Consider the following 18,495-nt stretch of genomic DNA (forward strand, 5'->3'; position numbering starts at 1 on the left):
AAATAGAATCTTCTACATTACTCGCTTGACGAGTACGGAGAAGACATTTTAAAATATGCATCTATTAAGAAAAGGTAGTTATTTTTAATTATTGTCAGCTAATCAAAGGAAACTTGTTTAAAGCCACTTCCAGACTTGCCTTTCACAGTACTACTTTCTAAACTCCAAGACAGAGGAGGTGTGGCCACAAAAGCCTCACAGACATTTTCCTGATGTAGCATTTCTGCATATTAAGCAGCAGCTTACAAATACTCATTGAGCTCTCTGCTCCCACGCCTGAGCCGTACAAAAAACTGAAAAGAGAGACTCAAGACTGGCACTTGTCCTTTCTGGAGACATTCAATGATGAATTTCTGCCCATTCACTCACAGTATTGACAGGAGCCATTAACATCTGTGGAAGTTTTCTGAGCTGACAAACGCTGGGTATCCAGGAACTCCAGGAGAAGTCATCCTGGTTTCCAGAGAAGGTGTATATGGCAAAACACTTATGTGCATTATATATCTGATGGGTCATAACCCATATCAAAATGATCTCTTTGCCCTTCCATCAGCTCCTGAGGCAGAGACAATACCTGTACTTTTGCACTTTGAGACTACGACTTTTTTCACGAAGAACACTAATGGTGGGATACTTCTATCTGATTTAAGTTATAAATTTACAATGTGTCTGCAGGTGACAACAACAGAGAACTAAGAAAAATAAGTTAGTATGTTCTAAATCTCACCTTTGTATGATTTTTATAAGCACAAAGTATGTATTAATACTGTTTATTTCGAATACTTCTAGAGCTACTGCTAATCAGTACTTCTGGAAGTTTATCATGTTAACAGATATCAGATTTTGAAACAGAGGATCTAAAGTTTATCATCACTTCTAAAGCAAGAGGATCTGTAATAAATTGGCTTTTTCTGTACCTTCTTTATGTTTTTCTAAATGGGCTACAACCTCATTGCTACTCAGACTGAAATCTATTTGCACAAAAAGAGGAAAACAGGAAAACTTAGAAAATGTAAAAATATGGTAAGAAAAATGCACTTTTGGCCACATTTGTACATGAAAAGATGTTTGAAGATTTTTCAAATACTGCAACAGTGTAAGTTCACATACATAAATAGCAAAATTGGAACTATTAATCTAATGTTTACACCACATCTACCAGAAATAAAGCATTTTCTTTCAGTAAAACCTAATACATACACTGTACATGTTTAAGATACTAATTTGAAAATATATTGAAAAACCTATGAAAGTTTAAGAAATGTCTGTTAACCCCATTAATGTAAAAATACATAAAACTGACCTATAAAATTTACTTTGTGATCAAGCTTTGCAAAAAATTTAAACATTTTTCCCCACATTTTTAACCCAAAGATTCACTGTGAATATAAAGTTTGAATCAATTATAAGCATAAATACTAGAGACATACTCAGTTCTAAGAAAGCAAGCAGCTGTTGAAAGAAAATGAAGGAAAGGGGAAAATGTAACATTGACTCAAAGAGCTTAAACATACATCTCCTGGTAAATTTAAGCTACCTTTAACTGTATTCCTTAATTACTGTAATGATGTTATAGATACAGAATTATAATAAACTAGCAATGTCATGCAACACAAACATTTAGTAATAGTATTCAGTCCATCTTTTTAAGACAATTGGGGTTTTAAAAGTATAAAAAAAAATCACTATTGTTAATCAGTTTATTAAAAAGCAAGATACAGTACTACTGCCTATTGACAGCTTAAATGCTTCTTTAAAATCATATATAACAATCAAAAGTTCAAAATAATAAAGTCTTTACTTTCAAGAAGTAACATTTAATGTACTGGAAAATTACCTCAATAATATAAAGGACTATATTCTTGTAGAAGCAATACAAGATGCATTTAGCTACTCTGTTATAATTCCAGGCTCCATGAACCAATAGCAAGTTCTTCAAATATTTGAACTGCAGAAAAAAAACATGAAAAATTAACATACATACAATCAACACATACATATACCAATACTAATCTGATATTCAAATTCTTTCTTGTAGTATTTTGCAGTGTAATGACTTACCTGAGCAATTGAGTAGTCTGAAGAATTAGCAGCCTGTAGACCTTCATTCCCACTAATACCAACACCAACATGTGCTGTTTGTATCATACTAACATCATTTGCTCCATCACCAATCGCTAGAGTTACTACCTTAACTTGTTTTTTAACCATTTCTACAACTTCAGATTTTTGAAGTGGTGATACCCTAAGGGATAACACAAAGAAACAAGTTTAATACAGGACTTCCAAATTAATGTACTTTCAAAACATGCTTTATGTTCTGTGATAAGGTAATAAAAACAGGCCAACTAACATCCTGGTCAGCAACATGGTCTTGTTGCCCTATAAGCTAAAACCACATTCCCAGCAAAACTCATAGAAAAGTTGGATTTGTTAAAGCAATCCAGGGGCCCTTAAAACAGGGTAATGGAAGGAACCCCAAATGCAGCCACTACCAGTATTAACTTAAAATGATTGCAAATTTTGGCATATTTTATTGTTATGCTTTTTTATTTTCCTGTTTAAATATGTATTTTATACACAAACAAGAAGATATTTAACGAACAGTTGTCAAAGCAAACAGGCACAAAGAGTGGACTGCCACTATGTTAACACAGCCTGCTCTGATAAATTAGAGGAATTAACTTTGATCATCTTGATCTGCTACTTAATCTATTGGTAATTTCTCCCTGGCTCTTTTCAGGACTGTTCCAATAATCTGTCATTAAGAGAATGTCTATCCACAACTGAGGGGACAAATCCATGAGCACAGTTCCCACCTGAACCAAGACAGCTGTACAGAACTCACAAGCTCAGGAATGAAAGAAATGCTATGACCAGACACCAAAATTTTTGTGGCATCTGTCCTAAGGCTGCTCCTGCAAGCTGAGGGTCCCAAAGACAATATTCTGCTATGTGAAAACTGGAAAGCCTCATCATAATTGAGAAAATAATACTGTTGTATTATTAATGAGATTCCTGATGGACAAGTTTTTTTCTAGTTTGAAGAATTATAGCTCAAAGACTTCTATCAAATCCAGTAAGTGAATGTGGAAAAAAAATACTGCCCTATTTATACAGATTGATTTTTAAGAGCATAAAACCAGTACTAACGAGGGCAATAATAAAAGCAAGCTACCTAAAAGGAAATACAATCTTTCTTTGACTGTATACATTAGTCAAATTATTACATTTTTACTACAGAATAATCCATTTAACATTCTTCTTGCACACATTACTCTCAAACCAATGCAGAGTTGGAATTCAGTTTGTCAAAGTCTTTAAGCCAAACATCTGCTTGGAATTAGTAACGTAGATTTTTTTTATTTTTTTTTTTTTGAGAAGAAAAGTTTACTGAATATTTGTCAGCTTCATCTGTGTTATGGCTAGTCTTAGGAAGAATGTATTAGCAATAAATACTTCTGAACAAGTGAATAGAGTCTGAAAACTTATCAGACAGTGATGTAATTTTCCTTTTAGAACCAAGGAGAGCTTAAAATGTTTACTACTTATATATGGATGAAGAAAAGGCCTACATTTTTGTTTAGTCAGGATGATTTAGACATTTGTATGTATTTATATTATAGATATATCTAAGGGATTTACTTAATAAAAATTATCTATTTTTTTTTATTTTCAAGCTCACAAATAAGGAAATGAAGTTTTTGTTACTAAAGATGGAGCATTAACAGAAAAATATTTTGACACAATTTTGACTTTTGGGAAGAATGTGATATTTAAAAAGTACACACTAAAACAGTGAGTGCTACAAGCAAGTATTTTAGTTTGAAAACTGTAGCCAATTTTTAAACAACCACAAAGTATGTCAGAACATATATCTAGGTATGTATTGAAACCAGCTGACTAAAGTATATTATGGAAGTGCAGAAATTGCAGAGAATGCTACTAGAACAGAAACTTTCATTTTGCACTTCGTTGTTTCATCACAAAAATGCAAACGCTAAAAGACAAATGTACAGAATATCCTTCAATGGTTCTACAGTTCAACAGAACAGCAATATTATATCTTCGAGTGGCATAAAATATATTTTGAAATTGAATAAAGAGAAGAAAGAGAGACACAGTTTTGAAGAGCAGTTCTGCATGCAACTCCTGCTTGTTACTACACTGAGCAAAACACAAGCAGCTGACAGAAAGACTATTGCAATGAGGAAGATGTTTATACACAATATAAACTGTGTATCAGTGTAAAATCTCAGTTTAAAAGACAGTAAGACATTAGTCTGAAATTCAGAGTGTTTCAGGCTGAAGAATGGCGACAAAGCTTAACAAAAAAAATTAACTAATTAAAAAAGCCCTTGGTGGCATAACACAGTGCTTAAGAATGCAAAGACTACAAACCAGGTGATTATTTGGGTACTATAACCTTACTTGCTTTTCCCTTACATTTTTCAAGGCAGAAACCAGCTCCATTTGGAACAGGCTTTTCAGATGAATCTGCTTTATTTTATTGGAACAACGGAAGCTTAGAGCTCTAATAGCTGATATTTAAAAAAAAGAATTTAAGGTTTGATTGTATAAGGGAACCCCATAACAATCAAGCATAATAATGATCAAAAAAGGTGTTTCCATCAGCTTCAGAAAATAAAAAGTACCCAGTGTAGTACCTTTAACATTTTTGTGCACTCCTTACACAGTGCAAACCAGATCTGACAGAAAAGTAGCCTGTGGAGGAAGATCTACAAAAGAATGCAGATGTGCTGAAACCTGCAGTTAACTGTAGGACCCATTCAAGTTCAAGACTAGTGAATCAACCTTGCTGAGACTACCCTCGATGGATTACAAATGATTTTTCTGGAAATCTGCATCCGAATGACTTTGACAGGTATGCTCTGTTGCAAACTGCTCTACAGAGATATTTTGCTTGAATGACTGCATTTCATCACTTCAGTTTTTTGATTTTCATATGTCAATAACACAGAGAGAGAGAACAACATAAACCTTACCTGCAACAAATAACAGCTTTACATGACAAAGCCAAATCCAGGAAATACTGTCTCACGCCAAATGTCAAAGCATACTTCAGAGATTTACCATCAATGATGAGTGCAAAGTCATTTTCCTTCCTTAAAGCATCACCAAGAGTACTGCAATGATGGCTAAGTGTCTCTCTTGTTCCCTGTTGCACAAAAAAACCCCGTTGTGTCCATTATTTTGCATTCCTACTATTCTTAAGTCCATTTTTTTCCCAGTGTGATCAGAAACACTCCATTTTCATTTTGTGGAAATTGTCTTTTGATTGTGCTAGCAAAGACTATTAAAGTAAAAGAATATTTGCAACAGCTGTGTATTAGAAACCACAGTCGAAATGGTGTGTCCAATGGCTCTTGCACTTGGCCCAAAAAAAGTGTGTGTAAGTTAATGCTCTCTGAATGACAACAATAGTTGTATAAATATTTGCCAAAAGACATTATGAAATAAGTTTTACATATGCCTATGCAAAAGAAGATTCACATATATATAGAAACCAGATGAAACAATTTCCATTTGCTATTATATAAAATGGTCCTAAATGTTCAGAAAAAACTACAGGAAACAGAGATAAATCAGAAGTAGATGCATTATAACTGATAATTCTATCACATTAAATTTATAGTTTAACGTAATAGAACAATTATAACATCAAGATGGAAAAAAACACCTGCTTATAAAATACTGAATTTAGAAGCCAACCTGATCTCCTCCTGTGACAGAGTGACCTGGTTCATGGATGAGGGAAAGCCTGTGGATGTCTGGGTGGATTTTAGTAAAGCCTTTAACATCGTTTCCCACAGACAAAACAAAACACCCCAACTGTAAAACTGTAATATTTAAGATTCCTTTGTAGCTTATTCCCTATGCTGAAATCTCAGGCCTCAAATTAAAAACAGTATAAAAATGTCCCTTATTCACTTGATACCATTTCCATTAAGTACTTCTCAGTGCAACTGAATGGTAATCAAACTGTTTTCTCGTTCAAGTTCACAATTAAAAGAATAAGGCTATGTTATGACTTCTGTCTCTAAATAACAGTAGTATACTGTAATTTAGCAGCCCAATAGGTTAATATGAAGGCAAAATAAAACTCAGTGCTCTTTTATGCAACTATAAGAACTTACTAACAAAACCCACATTTTGTTTGTAAAGCTAAGCAGATGTTCATGAGAGTAAAGCCTCAAAGCAAACTATGCTGCAAAAAGAGAGATATCTAAATGCTTTCAGTTTTCTACCAGCCAATACCTATTGGGGAGTGGGGAGCTGGGTGGGTTTGGGATATTTTTTTTTTAATTTCATACAAAAGAGTATTGGTTCATATAAAAGAGGATCTTTATTTCAGCATATTCTTTGTAAACTCAGTTCACAGAGCTGTGATAGAGTCTGGACAAATATATTTTTTACTCTAACTTCCTCTATCTTGCATGCTAAGGTCATAACAATGGCCACAATGAGGAGGTATTTGTTTTGTTAAAACTGTTTTTGTGTGTCTTGGGCAAAGGGGATTCAGCCTGTCCACAAAAGGATTAGAGCTGAGCTAGCTACTTTATAGGAGAAGCCACTGGTATGCAATGGACATGTACTATTATTTTAACAGCAAGGCCAAGAAGCATCCACTTACTGCCACTGTTTTCAGCCTAGTGTTTCAGTGTTTGTCAGGAGAGTATGCACACCAAGAAAAGCCAACCTTCTTAAATTCTATAAATCTATCAACACCTTTATATAGCTGAGGCTATACTTTACAGACACAGGGAGGAAAGTCTGCCACAGATTCTAGAAGACCCTAAATGCACAGGTTCATTACACTGGGATTATTTTCTTCAAGGTTTCATGGTTACTCAGCTCCTCCTGTGCTGAGGAAACTGAATTGTCCAACAACCTTCACGGGAGTACAGAGTCCCAGGACAAGAGTTGGACCTATGCTGTTCAGAAGCCAAAGTTTCAGCCATATTCCTTAACAGACAATATTCCAATATTACAGCCTCTTGCCAACTGTTGCTGGAATGCAAAAAAATCACCCTTGCAGCTGCACTGACTTGAGGTTCTGCAATGACAGCAGTTCAACCCCCTCTTCATTTCCTGAGACCTGATCCACTCCTCCACCACAACTTTCAAGGCCATTTTTTTTTCAGTCACACTAGAAATAGAGACTGACATGTGATTCAAACCACATCAGCAAGCAAAGGGTAGGACATTAATCAAGCAGTGAAATGTGCACCATCAAATGAGGCAGACAACATTAAATGGAGTCTTGTTTAAATATTTTTGTAGATGTAGTTTATTATTATTTTTTAACTGCCTCCTGCTCTCAACTATCTGATTACTAGATTTACCTACTACTGAAAAATCCCATGATATATGTTATTGCCACAAACAGGTTTGCAAATGACCAGTTTGCCTATAGAAATTCTGCTGCCATAAGATATTTGCATCCCCAGGTACTCTGAATGTGCTTCAGGCACACAGGGAAAGGATCTCCCAATCTCTATACAATTGAGACACCTCAGTTTGCATTATGGACTACAGTGCAGTTCTCTTATCAGCTACTATCTTTCATTCTTAAACTGTATTTATATACATGTATTTTAAAAATATATTGCTTAATAGGTATTTATTGAACTTTTTAGTAATGATACTAGAATTGATCAACGTGTAATGCTTGTTTAAAGAGTTCTTATCTGACTCCTTTTAGTACCTCACTTTATTGCATTACATATGAAGAAATCTACAAAGTTGTTAATCTTTTGCACTTCAAACCTATGAAGTACTGCAGCAGTTCTGAAATGCAGTAATCTTTGCAAATAAGCTAAATATAGAAGTTCTTACTTGTATAGGTTAATTTTTACTGAGAGATTTGTTGGGGAGTGAAAAAAAAAAATCAAAGGCAAAGTTAAGGGCTTAATGCAAAAACTTTCCCTGTTTTTAAAGCAAACAATGATTGCAATCTTTCGAAAGCTCTCTGATGAACTAAACTAAGAAAAGAAAAATCTCCTCTCTGCATTAATATCACAGGCTACTTGTGTCAAAAGTTGCTTACTGCATCAACAGACTCTGGTTCCAGACATTAATCAACAGCTTCTGTCTGTCCTGAATTTGGGATTTAATTTCAAATGTTATCAGCAAAAATAGGTCGCTCAAATTTGTATTTGGAATAAGGTCATCATGATTAAATTCATACTAACTGATGCTGAAAATGTGTAATTCTAAATGGGTCAAAACATTTAAATAAATACTTATTAAAAAGCCCAGTAAGTATTTTAACTCATGCCATAGGCTATTCTTCCATGCTACCATGGAATCCTTCAGTTAAGGCACTACTGATGACTCTCAAACTTCCTTTTCACTTTCTCTCCTTAAGTCTTATCTTGAGCAACCTGACCACAATGTAGAGTAACAAACTTCATTAGAGGATTTCCTCCTGAAGCCTTCTGGACAGTGAGTTTTCTCACTGAGGAAATTCTTCCATTCCTAAGTTCATCTCTAAGTCTCCCTTAGAGAGTGGTAGAAGGATTTAAGTCCTTTCCCCTCATGGGATTTTTTCACTTAATATTGCATTCCAACCTTATCTAAATAATCTCTTCTCTGCAAAGCACTGTATCCTTCCAAGCTGGTAGTTTTAACCCTTACCTGTACTTCAATACCTGATTGCAATTTCAGCTCTTTAATCACACAATAACAACTTTTGGCAGATACTAAGTATTCTGTAAGAAATATTAGAAAGGAATTTGGAATAGTGTTTTGGATATTGATGCTACTAGAAGCATGTAAAGCTCGTGGCTTTGTGCCTGCACTGATGAAATCTACTCCATGGAATATGTGCTCAATGTTCTGAAGTTCATTTGTGCAATAGCTACACTGTGATAATATATCACTGAATAATTGGAAGCAGTTTACACCTTCCAAAATCACAAAGCCCATAAGGTCTTCCAATCACAGAATACTAAAATTAACTGAGAAGATTATAACAAAGAACAAAAGAGAAGTCCCCCAAACCAAAAATAACTGACACCTCCCCAAATCATGGTTTTAGCAGAATTTTCTGTTTCTCCAGATGCTCCAAGCTATTTTTTAGGACACCTCCACCATGATGTCTGGATATTTTAAGCAGTTAAATAATGTTTCATCAACTGAGAACTGTGCAGATTTTACTTACATCAAGAGAGCCTTCATTTATAACAATGAGTCCCATGTTCTTTCTCAAAAGTTTACAGGAGTGACCTGTTAAAAAAAAAAATTTGTTTTCAAAAATCTGTTCCACAAAATCCATTACAATACAACAGAGCATTTTTCCCTGGCTGCAGCTTGTGACTGTTCTGCCTTATTCAGCGATGCTTTACAGGAAGATAGAGAAAATAACACATTTCCCTTAGTCTTGCCAATTTTTGGACTGCAATTTTTATTTCATACAGAATTTGCATATATACATGTTCCCATTTTTTTTCTTTTATTCTCTGATGCATTAAATGGAATCTATGTTGTGTGCTAATGATGCTGCCCAGACAAAAACATATGTCCCAATTCATAATAAAGTGAACACACTGGTATTACATGTATTGCTTCAAACCTGAAGGTACTACTGAAAATAACAGATCAACTGTATCATGTGCATACAGAAAGTTCTTTAAGATTAGAACTAATAACAGCAATAAAAAGGATCCATATGACTACAGAAAGGCTTTATTATAGGCACATATCTAAGCTACAGCAAAAGTGCTGATATGGTCACATGCAAAGAATATTAAACCTTAAAAGCAGCTTTCATGTATTACTATTTAAAAATACATATATATCATTGTGAAATTAGTCTTCATTTCCTCCCTTCATAATAAAAATAAAAAATAAATGGAAACATTTGATTAATGATAAAGTTTATAGTAATTTAATGGACCATCTGCATTGTTTTGCTTTAGGTAAGATTATGTTCCCTACCAGCTTTCTTTGAAGAAAGGACAAACACAGAAGAGAAACTAATAGTACTTAAGTTTTCTTATTATTCTCTTTCACTGTCAAAAGCCAAACAATAAATTCTTTTAAGTTTGTTTTATATGCTATAAAAAAGTACAAATGCCTATTTTTGTCCTCCCCTCTAACATGGATTTTTCTTGCTGTTACTATTTTAACAGAGGAAGAATCTACTACTCCCCACTCTCCCTCTGCCAGTGACTGAAAAAAAAGTTAACATTCAAACTCTGGAATGCCATAAAATATCCGTATTTTTCACAAGATAACATTTTATTCTAAAAACAATTTTACTCCAGAAACTTCTACTATTTCTAAACCTACAACAAAGACATCAAATAGATGCAAATATAATACCAATATTAATGGCAGTCTCTTGTTTGTCCCCAGTAAGTATCCAAATTTTTATGTCTGCTTTCATGAGTGTCTCTATGGTTTCAGGCACTTTGTCTTGTAGTTTATCTTCAATTGCTGTTGCTCCAAGCAGCTGAAGATTCTGTGAACATAAAATATTCCATACATAAAGGCTATTTTTTGGTTTAAATTCAGTTTTAATCTTCCACTTCCTTTGTTCAACTTTCCATATTTAAGACAAAATTCATGCTCTCTAAGCTAATCAGATTTGGTATCAACAATTAAAGAACCTGGCAGTTTATTCCTATGAGCTTTAACTTAGATATCTATGTGGCTTGACAAACTGCACAGTGTGATCTCTCAAACTTCACCCAATTATACACAAGCTCAGCAGCTTGTTCAGCCACAGTTATTTTCCTGAGGGGCACCTCTCTGATTTGAAGACTTAAGGAGTGCTTTTATTATGCCTTCTCTCTTGTAATGATTCCTCTTCAATTTGTAAAAAAACCCAAACAAACCAATTGTCAATTCATCTTAAAACCACAGTATTGATTTTGTTTGGTTTTAACTTCCTAGGCAGCAAATCCACACAGTTTTTGTGAATACAGCCATTTTTACACTGCCTATTTCTGTACCTTTAAAACTAGTTAAAATCCTGTTGATGACACCAATATAAACTAACAGTGTGCACTCCTGGTTGTAGCATGGCCTGCATACTGAAAAAGTCCTTGTACAGCTAACACAAAAATTTGTAATGCTAGCAGGGCTGTCATGGCATTAAAAAGCTACATAGATTTAAGTCTGTCTTGTCACATCTGGATAAACTGCTCATCTATGGAAACTGAAGTCCCACGAGTGACTGAAGCTATATACCTTCAATCTTCTTTTTCATGAATTAAATGCTGCAGATTTTTGAGGTGCTGAATTTCAAGCAGTTTCATCAATGCCATCTCTGATCCTTTCCAAGGAAAAAAAACCAAAATAACCTACCCCAAAATTCAAGTACCCAAACTTCAAACACTACAGGTGTCATGCACTACTTTTTCTTACAGATTTAGGAGCCATGGGAGCTAGTCTTGCTGAGGCAGTATAGCCTAACTCTGCTTGGCTGCTCCAGCATCAGCACTGCCAGAAACCCAAGGGAAACTCAAAGCTCTGCTCCTGTGATGCTGTATCTAGGCATTACTTCCCTTTGTGGGCCTTTGGTACAAGACAGGTTGACAAAGCAGAGCAAGTCCAGCAGAGGGACATAAAAATAGCTTAGGGCCCACAGCACAGTATATTAAAAGTGTCTGAAGAAGCAGGATGAGTTTAAAATGGGAAAAAATAAGGCATCTTCTTCTAAGATGCATGGTGAAAGGGCAAGAGGCAACACTCACATTCTGCAGCAATAAAAATGTTAACTCAAAAAAAAGAGCAAAAAGACCAGCTGTGCACTAAAAAAAAAAAATAAAAAATTACCTACTGCAGTTGGGAAAACTCCCTCCTTATACATATTTGAAACTTCCTCAAAATGTTGGGCAAGAAAAACTGTAAAACTCACCCTGCTGTGAGCAGGGATTTGTGTCTAGATGACCTCCAAAAGTCCCTTTCAACCCTGACTACTCTATGGCTCTAAGATTATTCTGCAATGAAGCAATGTTTGTTATGACTGTTTTACACCATAGAGCAACTCTGGAAAAAAGCTTTCCAGTAGTTCAATTAAAAAAAATCAACACTTTCTAGCAAAGTAGTTACTTGCAAAAAACCAACACTTTCTAGCAAAGTAGTTACTTGCTGCAAAGACTTTGTCACATGGACTTTGCAAGGACTACATGACACACCTGTCAGGACATGGCTAGATACCTTTTCTGTCTAAGCATTATTTCTCAATAATGATTCACTTCCATGGTATAGAAAGCAAGGATAATTCTTAAAACCCCACACTCCTGCTCATCCCCTCTGCCCACTCTGCACTCTCCCCCCCAACCAACCCAAAGCCCAGAAAGCCACACATACTTTTTCAATTAGTTCATAGCTCTCCTCAAGTTTGAGTGCTCTGTTTTGGATGGCTGTAGTAGCACGGTGATAGACATCTAACCACTCCTGATAATCACTTTCTGAAATCTCAGCCACAGCAAAACACAGAGTTCTCAAGCCTAAAGAGGAAGCAGAGAGTAAATATGATCAGTATTTGTTAGTCCCTTCCTTCCTTGATATGCCTGCAATGAGTGACTACTAAAAGCTGAATTTATTTTGTATTTTATCTATGCTTATGCCTGATTTTCAACTTACTGCTGCACATCTTGATGAACTTTTAAAATACTTATAAAGTAAAAATGTGATGTAAATAGAAATTTATTCAACAGAGTAACGGTTTCAAAGTATCTGAATGTAATACAGGTGAGGTACTGCAGGGAAAAATAATCAAACTGTACATAAGATCTGACTTAGAACTGTAAACAAAACATGAAGCCATCTCAACACCTGCTAAAAAAAAATGGCATGTACATTTTTAGGAATATTAAAACTATAAGACTGAATTATATTTCTGAGCAAAAATTTTATAAACTTAAATGTTGCTATGCTGAAAATTAAAATATAAGTTAAAATACATCAGCATAATGTTACAACCACACTCTTCTTCACCCCTCCTCAATACCCTTAAGAAATTCCTTCAATTGTAAACAATTCTTTCAATTTATTTTTTGCAGAGGATGAATATTAAAACTATAAGACTGAATTATATTTCTGAGCAAAAATTTTATAAACTTAAATGTTGCTATGCTGAAAATTAAAATATAAGTTAAAATACATCAGCATAATGTTACAACCACACTCTTCTTCACCCCTCCTCAATACCCTTAAGAAATTCCTTCAATTGTAAACAATTCTTTCAATTTATTTTTTGCAGAGGATAAAATGAAGAAAAGAAATACAAGTGTATGGAATGCACAAATTTTTCAAGACATTTGCTTTCTCTTTTTAAAAAACAGACTAATTCATTTTTTTCTAATTTTTTTTTAAAAAAAGATTCCTTTCATTGCAATATAGAAAAATCTTCCAAATAAAAAGTGGAAAACAAAATATCCTGAAGTCTGAAGCCTGCTTCTTAACAGACTGGGACAACACCGGAAAATGACACACTTTTTCTATTTATCCAAGCAGAAATTAACACTCAAGCTTAATAAATGCTTACATATAAATGCCAGCCATGCTAACCACTTCATTTTTGAACAACACACCAAGAGTATGCAGCAAATGCCAAGGACATACTGTACTGCCACATGAAAGGATACTCATGAGAACCTCTGAACATCACTGGCTGCAACTTAAATCTGATGCAAAAATAAATACCCATTTTTTAATCAATTCCAGAGATATGTACTTTTTTTTTAAAGACAGAATTTTATGCTTTTGAAAGGTTAGCAATTCACTCTTCTGAACAGTAAATCTTTTCATCTGTTGAAAAGAAGAATACAAAAAGTACTTGAAGAAACTTCTCAACACTCATACGTATGTACAGTGGTTCTAAAGACAGGTGGAATTCTTCACTTTTTATGTTGATTAGTTTTGGTCCAACCTGACTGCTTAGGAGTTGCATGACTGATTTAATGAAAAGAGTAATTAAGAACTGGACTGAAAGTTTTGCATCAATTCACACAGGATCACAAATATCCATCTATTTTTACCTTGTTTGTAACCAAACACACAGCCCTATGACCTAAACTAAATTTACATCTAAGTAACCTTTCCTTCACTACTTCTGGGTAAACCTTTACAGAAGCCCAGTGTGTATCTGAGGTTTTGACTTGTAGCATCAGACAAATTTGTTTTAATTCTGCTTTCAACGTTTTTGTATAGTTTACTTACTACTTTAAGTAGTAAGTTTAACTTACTACTTTAAGATTATTTAAGACTACATGTTTCCTGCAGAGATCTTAATATGAAAAACTAACAAAATAAAAGATGTGTGACTTGCTTCTGCTGTCACTACCAGAATCAATAGACTGAAGCTGAAGACACTCATCAAAACTCTAAATTCCATTATAAACCAAAAGTCAAAAACTAGAGAAGTCAAACATGTGACAGAAAAATGATCTTTACTGATATAAGAATATTGGGTCAGACATCAGTTAACAAAAGGTAAGGATTGTATTTTAGAGGGAAAATATTTTTATGAAGTTGCTTTCCAGTGTAAGCACTTAACAGGCACATTAAAGATCATTTTAATGTTCTAGTGACAGTGTAATAAAAAACTGAAGAGGTAAAAAACCTGTAGTTCAGGTTACCATTAACTACTGCAATTCTGCTTCCAACTACTCTCTCCCAACTCACTAATAAATTAGAACACTGATACTGCACAGTACAATACTGCAATCCTTTCCTAAGATACCTGGAAGGGGGGATGGCATGGAAGATCTAGGGAATGTGCTTAAGAACAACTTACATGACTGCAGAAACCTTTCTACAGTGCTTTTCTGCTCCCATCTGTACTGTGCAAACCACTGCTACAAAATAACTCACTGGCTGCCTGGATCAATCATCTTCATTTCACAGTCTTTTAAATTTATTATTCCTACTTCACAAACCCTTACAGAGGGGCTCCCCACCTCTGGCAACTATTTGTAAAAGTGATTATTAAAACAGCAGAGATACCAAAACCCAGCCCATGGAATGCTGGCAATTCCCCTTATTGGGACTGGTGACAGAAACAATACAGAATAAAGTTACCTTAAAAGCACTACACTAATTGTTTCCAAGCATCTTCACTTTGGCTAATTCTTCCTGTGTGCCATCCCTACAGCATTCACTGTGTGTGGGACATGAAAGCAATCATGGCAAATGAGATCTTCTCAGAAAAAATAATGCGCATTGTGTTTGCTCTCTGGAAAAAAACATTTTGGCTAAAAGACTCCACTGTGTACTCTGTGGGTGTGTTGGGTTGTTTTGGCTGTTTTTTTAGGCATGAGCTTATTACTGAAACCTCAGGAAGAAGGAGACCTTTTGTAAGGAGGCATTTCTAAAACTTCATTTTCAGACTTAACATGAGTAAAACACTACAACAACATAAAATTGAAAAACTGAAAAGCTGAGCAGTAACTGAAATTCCTATTTATTTTATTATTGAGTAATATCACCCACCTTCTGTAGCGAATTGCTCTAGATGTTTTAAGGTGATTTCTTTGTATTTTGAAGTTTCAGCAAGACGGTCATATATTACAGTATCCTAGAAAACAAATGAAATCAATTCACAATGATTTTATTGAAGTTTTTTGCATAGACAATGCAAATAATGTAGGAAATTGGCAGAAGAATATATAAAACTGTATATTTTCAGGCAGAGGACAGTCAAAAGGAAGATCCACCTGGAGGATCTCCAGCTTGCACCCCATCTTCTAGACTCATTACTACCACAGTTACAAAGAAAAAAGAAGGGTAATTGTATTAGGTGAGTCCCTTCTGAAGGGAATAAGCAATTAACAGGAAGATTAAAAGCATTAGTCCAATACAAAGAACAGGATGAAGAGGTCTGTCATACCAACAGGCAGTTAGCAAAACAAGTTGTTAACTAGTCCATCACATTAAACAGCTACACAGCAAAATGATGTCAACTAGAAGAGGCATCAACATTCCTTTCCCCACATTTTCAATGTTTTGACTGCAGTTATAAAAAACCTTTTGCTTTCATATTTGTACTGGTAGTACGTGTTTGCTAGGAGGAAAACAAAACTCACAGCTCCTTTGCAGTAGAGTCTTAATTTTCCTGATGGTGTGCGAACTATCACTGACATTCTCTTCCTAGTGCTGAAAAAGAAATAAATGTCCTATATAAGGTGGTTCATAAATATATTTACCAATCTTTTACCTAAGTATATCAATATCTTATATAAGACAAAGGAAAAGAAGTCAGGGCTATATATCCTGAATTATGTTCCCAGGTGACTGGGATGGAAACCAGTTTTACTGTCAAATAATAAACTATTTTTCTGTGCATAGTTCTGTAGGCCATTTTCCCATAAAACCAAACTTGAGAATCTTCACCTTCACATGAATATGGTCTACTGATCACAAAAAAAGCATCTTAAAGCACAAAGAATTTGTGATAAATATCACAGAGACATATTGCATCACAGACTGCTGCAGTTTTTTCTTTTTTCTCGGAGTCTCTCGTACACTGTACTGTGCTGCAATCCTATTATTGTCATCCCACAGTTCTCAATATGCTAAGAACTGGAAAGGAGCTTGTCTCATTTTAAGTGCTCTCTGGTTCACAGTTGTTAAAGAGATCCAGTATTTTTTTCCTTTTGTCCTTGTGACTGAGGTAAGACTTTTAGGAAAGCATGGAGAAGACTGTCACTGCTTTCTGTCCTCCCTTTGAGGTTTGCCAACAAAGTATTCTTTGGATTCAAGATCATGTCCTGTCAAAATGTGTATTTATATTGCAATTCTTTCAAACTTCAGCTTTACAAACAAATCCACAGAAACTACTGAAGGCTACAAAATGTTTCTCACACAACAGTTTGCAGTAAAATACACAACAGAGATGGAAATAAATGGTCTTTTTACAGTCTTGGTTCTTGTTGGAACTGGATCCCATTTATACATCATCAAATAGCATTATTGTATGACTGGTTCCTGAAGTTCAGGCTGCCATGGAAAACATCCTGCAAATGGAATGTATGGACATTGGTGGAGGAAAGAATTTTATAATTACTGGTGAAGTAACTGACTGAATAGTATCCTTAGGAAAATATTTTCCTATTCCACCTGTGCGTGCACTTTGTTTCAAGTACAGACATCTGAACAGCAATATCAAATTACATTGTTACTCTGAATATTGAAAAGAGAGCATATAAAGCCATTGACTGCTGCAACTCCTTTCCAATTTCACCTCCAAAAACTGACAGAAAAGTCACATGCCAAAAACCTTTAGACAGTGTCCAGCTGGGGATCTGCTTGACAACAGTGGAGAAATTAAGATCATCTAAAGTGCAGTTAAGTTGCCTAAAATAAAAGCAAGTTTCAGATCCACATTGATTCCTGGCAAGATTATCTAGATGACTGTTACTTAAATTCATTACACTTGCCTGAATGTTTGGTTGAGAAATCATGGAGGAATTACAGCAATTTTGGGTTTACACAAACAATAATTTGACACATTTGCCCTTGACAGGTAAAAACTCAGCAGTTTTGTACTTGTCTTGCAATACCAGAAGACAGAGATCATGAAGTCCTTCATACAGCTGCCTAATGTTCTACTGAAGATGTATCACAGAATCAACAGTGCTTTCCTGCAGCAGTGTGAAACTCTAGCTATGAAGACAGACATACACTTTCTTAGTAAAACTGCAATAAAGCTAATGAGCAAGAGTTACTGTCAAGGACTTATAACTTCTTATGAGTCTTTTCATTGCAGTGACAGTTTTATTTCCTTTTCCTGGTGAACTACAGTAAACCACAAAATTACACTATCACAAATAACTGCCAGTGTGAGATCACTGTTCAGTTTTGTTTTCTTCACCACAGAGGTGATGTGAGCAGCCACAAGGACAACCCAGATATAAGGGGAAAAATACTGAACAGAAGATGTCTGCTCAGACAGTGACAGAGAAAATGACAGTCAGCCTAGAAGTTGGACACATCCAGAGATACCATCAATTAGCACAAAACAAGAAACTGTAACAATCAAATAGATAGTACCTACTCCAGGTATTGAGATATTATTAGTACATATATACTCCATACTTGCCATGGAAATGAATTCTGGTGCTAAAAATGCAATGCATTCCTCTAAGAAAACAAGCAGATGCAAATCAAAACCTCATTCAGCAGAACTGCCAGTAATGACACGTTGATGCAAGGACTGATATGCAGTTTGTGCACTGAGAGTGGACATGGCTTATACTTATTGACACAAGGAATCACATGCTCAAAATCTTACTCATCTTTGCAAGGGGCCCAGGTGAAAAGAGAGTGCACATACTCAGCACTGGAATGACAGCAAACGTACAATGTTCTGTGCTTCTGGATCTTTGACACAGTGCCTTGCTTTCCCCTGCCCCACAGATACACTCTCTGGTTTTGGCTGCCAGGAGACAGTTGCAATTTTTGTATTTGTTGTTCCAGGTGACAGAATAAAAGAATGGGCACAACACTGCACAATTC

General features: G+C 35.1%; 1 protein-coding gene across 1 annotated transcript in view; it reads right to left on the bottom strand.

Moving 5' to 3' along the window:
• Positions 1-18,495, bottom strand: part of ATP8A1 (ATPase, aminophospholipid transporter (APLT), class I, type 8A, member 1) — a gene marked incomplete at its 5' end in the record, with an annotated part of 42,542 nt that overhangs the window by 17,689 nt on the left and 6,358 nt on the right. The window contains 8 exons of the mRNA XM_009071177.1: positions 1,838-1,948; positions 2,062-2,245; positions 5,007-5,179; positions 9,188-9,252; positions 10,351-10,489; positions 12,346-12,485; positions 15,472-15,556; positions 16,065-16,134. Of these exons, the coding sequence (XP_009069425.1) occupies positions 1,838-1,948; positions 2,062-2,245; positions 5,007-5,179; positions 9,188-9,252; positions 10,351-10,489; positions 12,346-12,485; positions 15,472-15,556; positions 16,065-16,134 (967 nt within the window). The remainder of the gene's footprint in view (positions 1-1,837; positions 1,949-2,061; positions 2,246-5,006; positions 5,180-9,187; positions 9,253-10,350; positions 10,490-12,345; positions 12,486-15,471; positions 15,557-16,064; positions 16,135-18,495) is intronic.

This window comes from Acanthisitta chloris, unplaced genomic scaffold (assembly GCF_000695815.1).
Source record: "Acanthisitta chloris isolate BGI_N310 unplaced genomic scaffold, ASM69581v1 scaffold1433, whole genome shotgun sequence".
NCBI classification, from domain to species: domain Eukaryota; kingdom Metazoa; phylum Chordata; class Aves; order Passeriformes; family Acanthisittidae; genus Acanthisitta; species Acanthisitta chloris.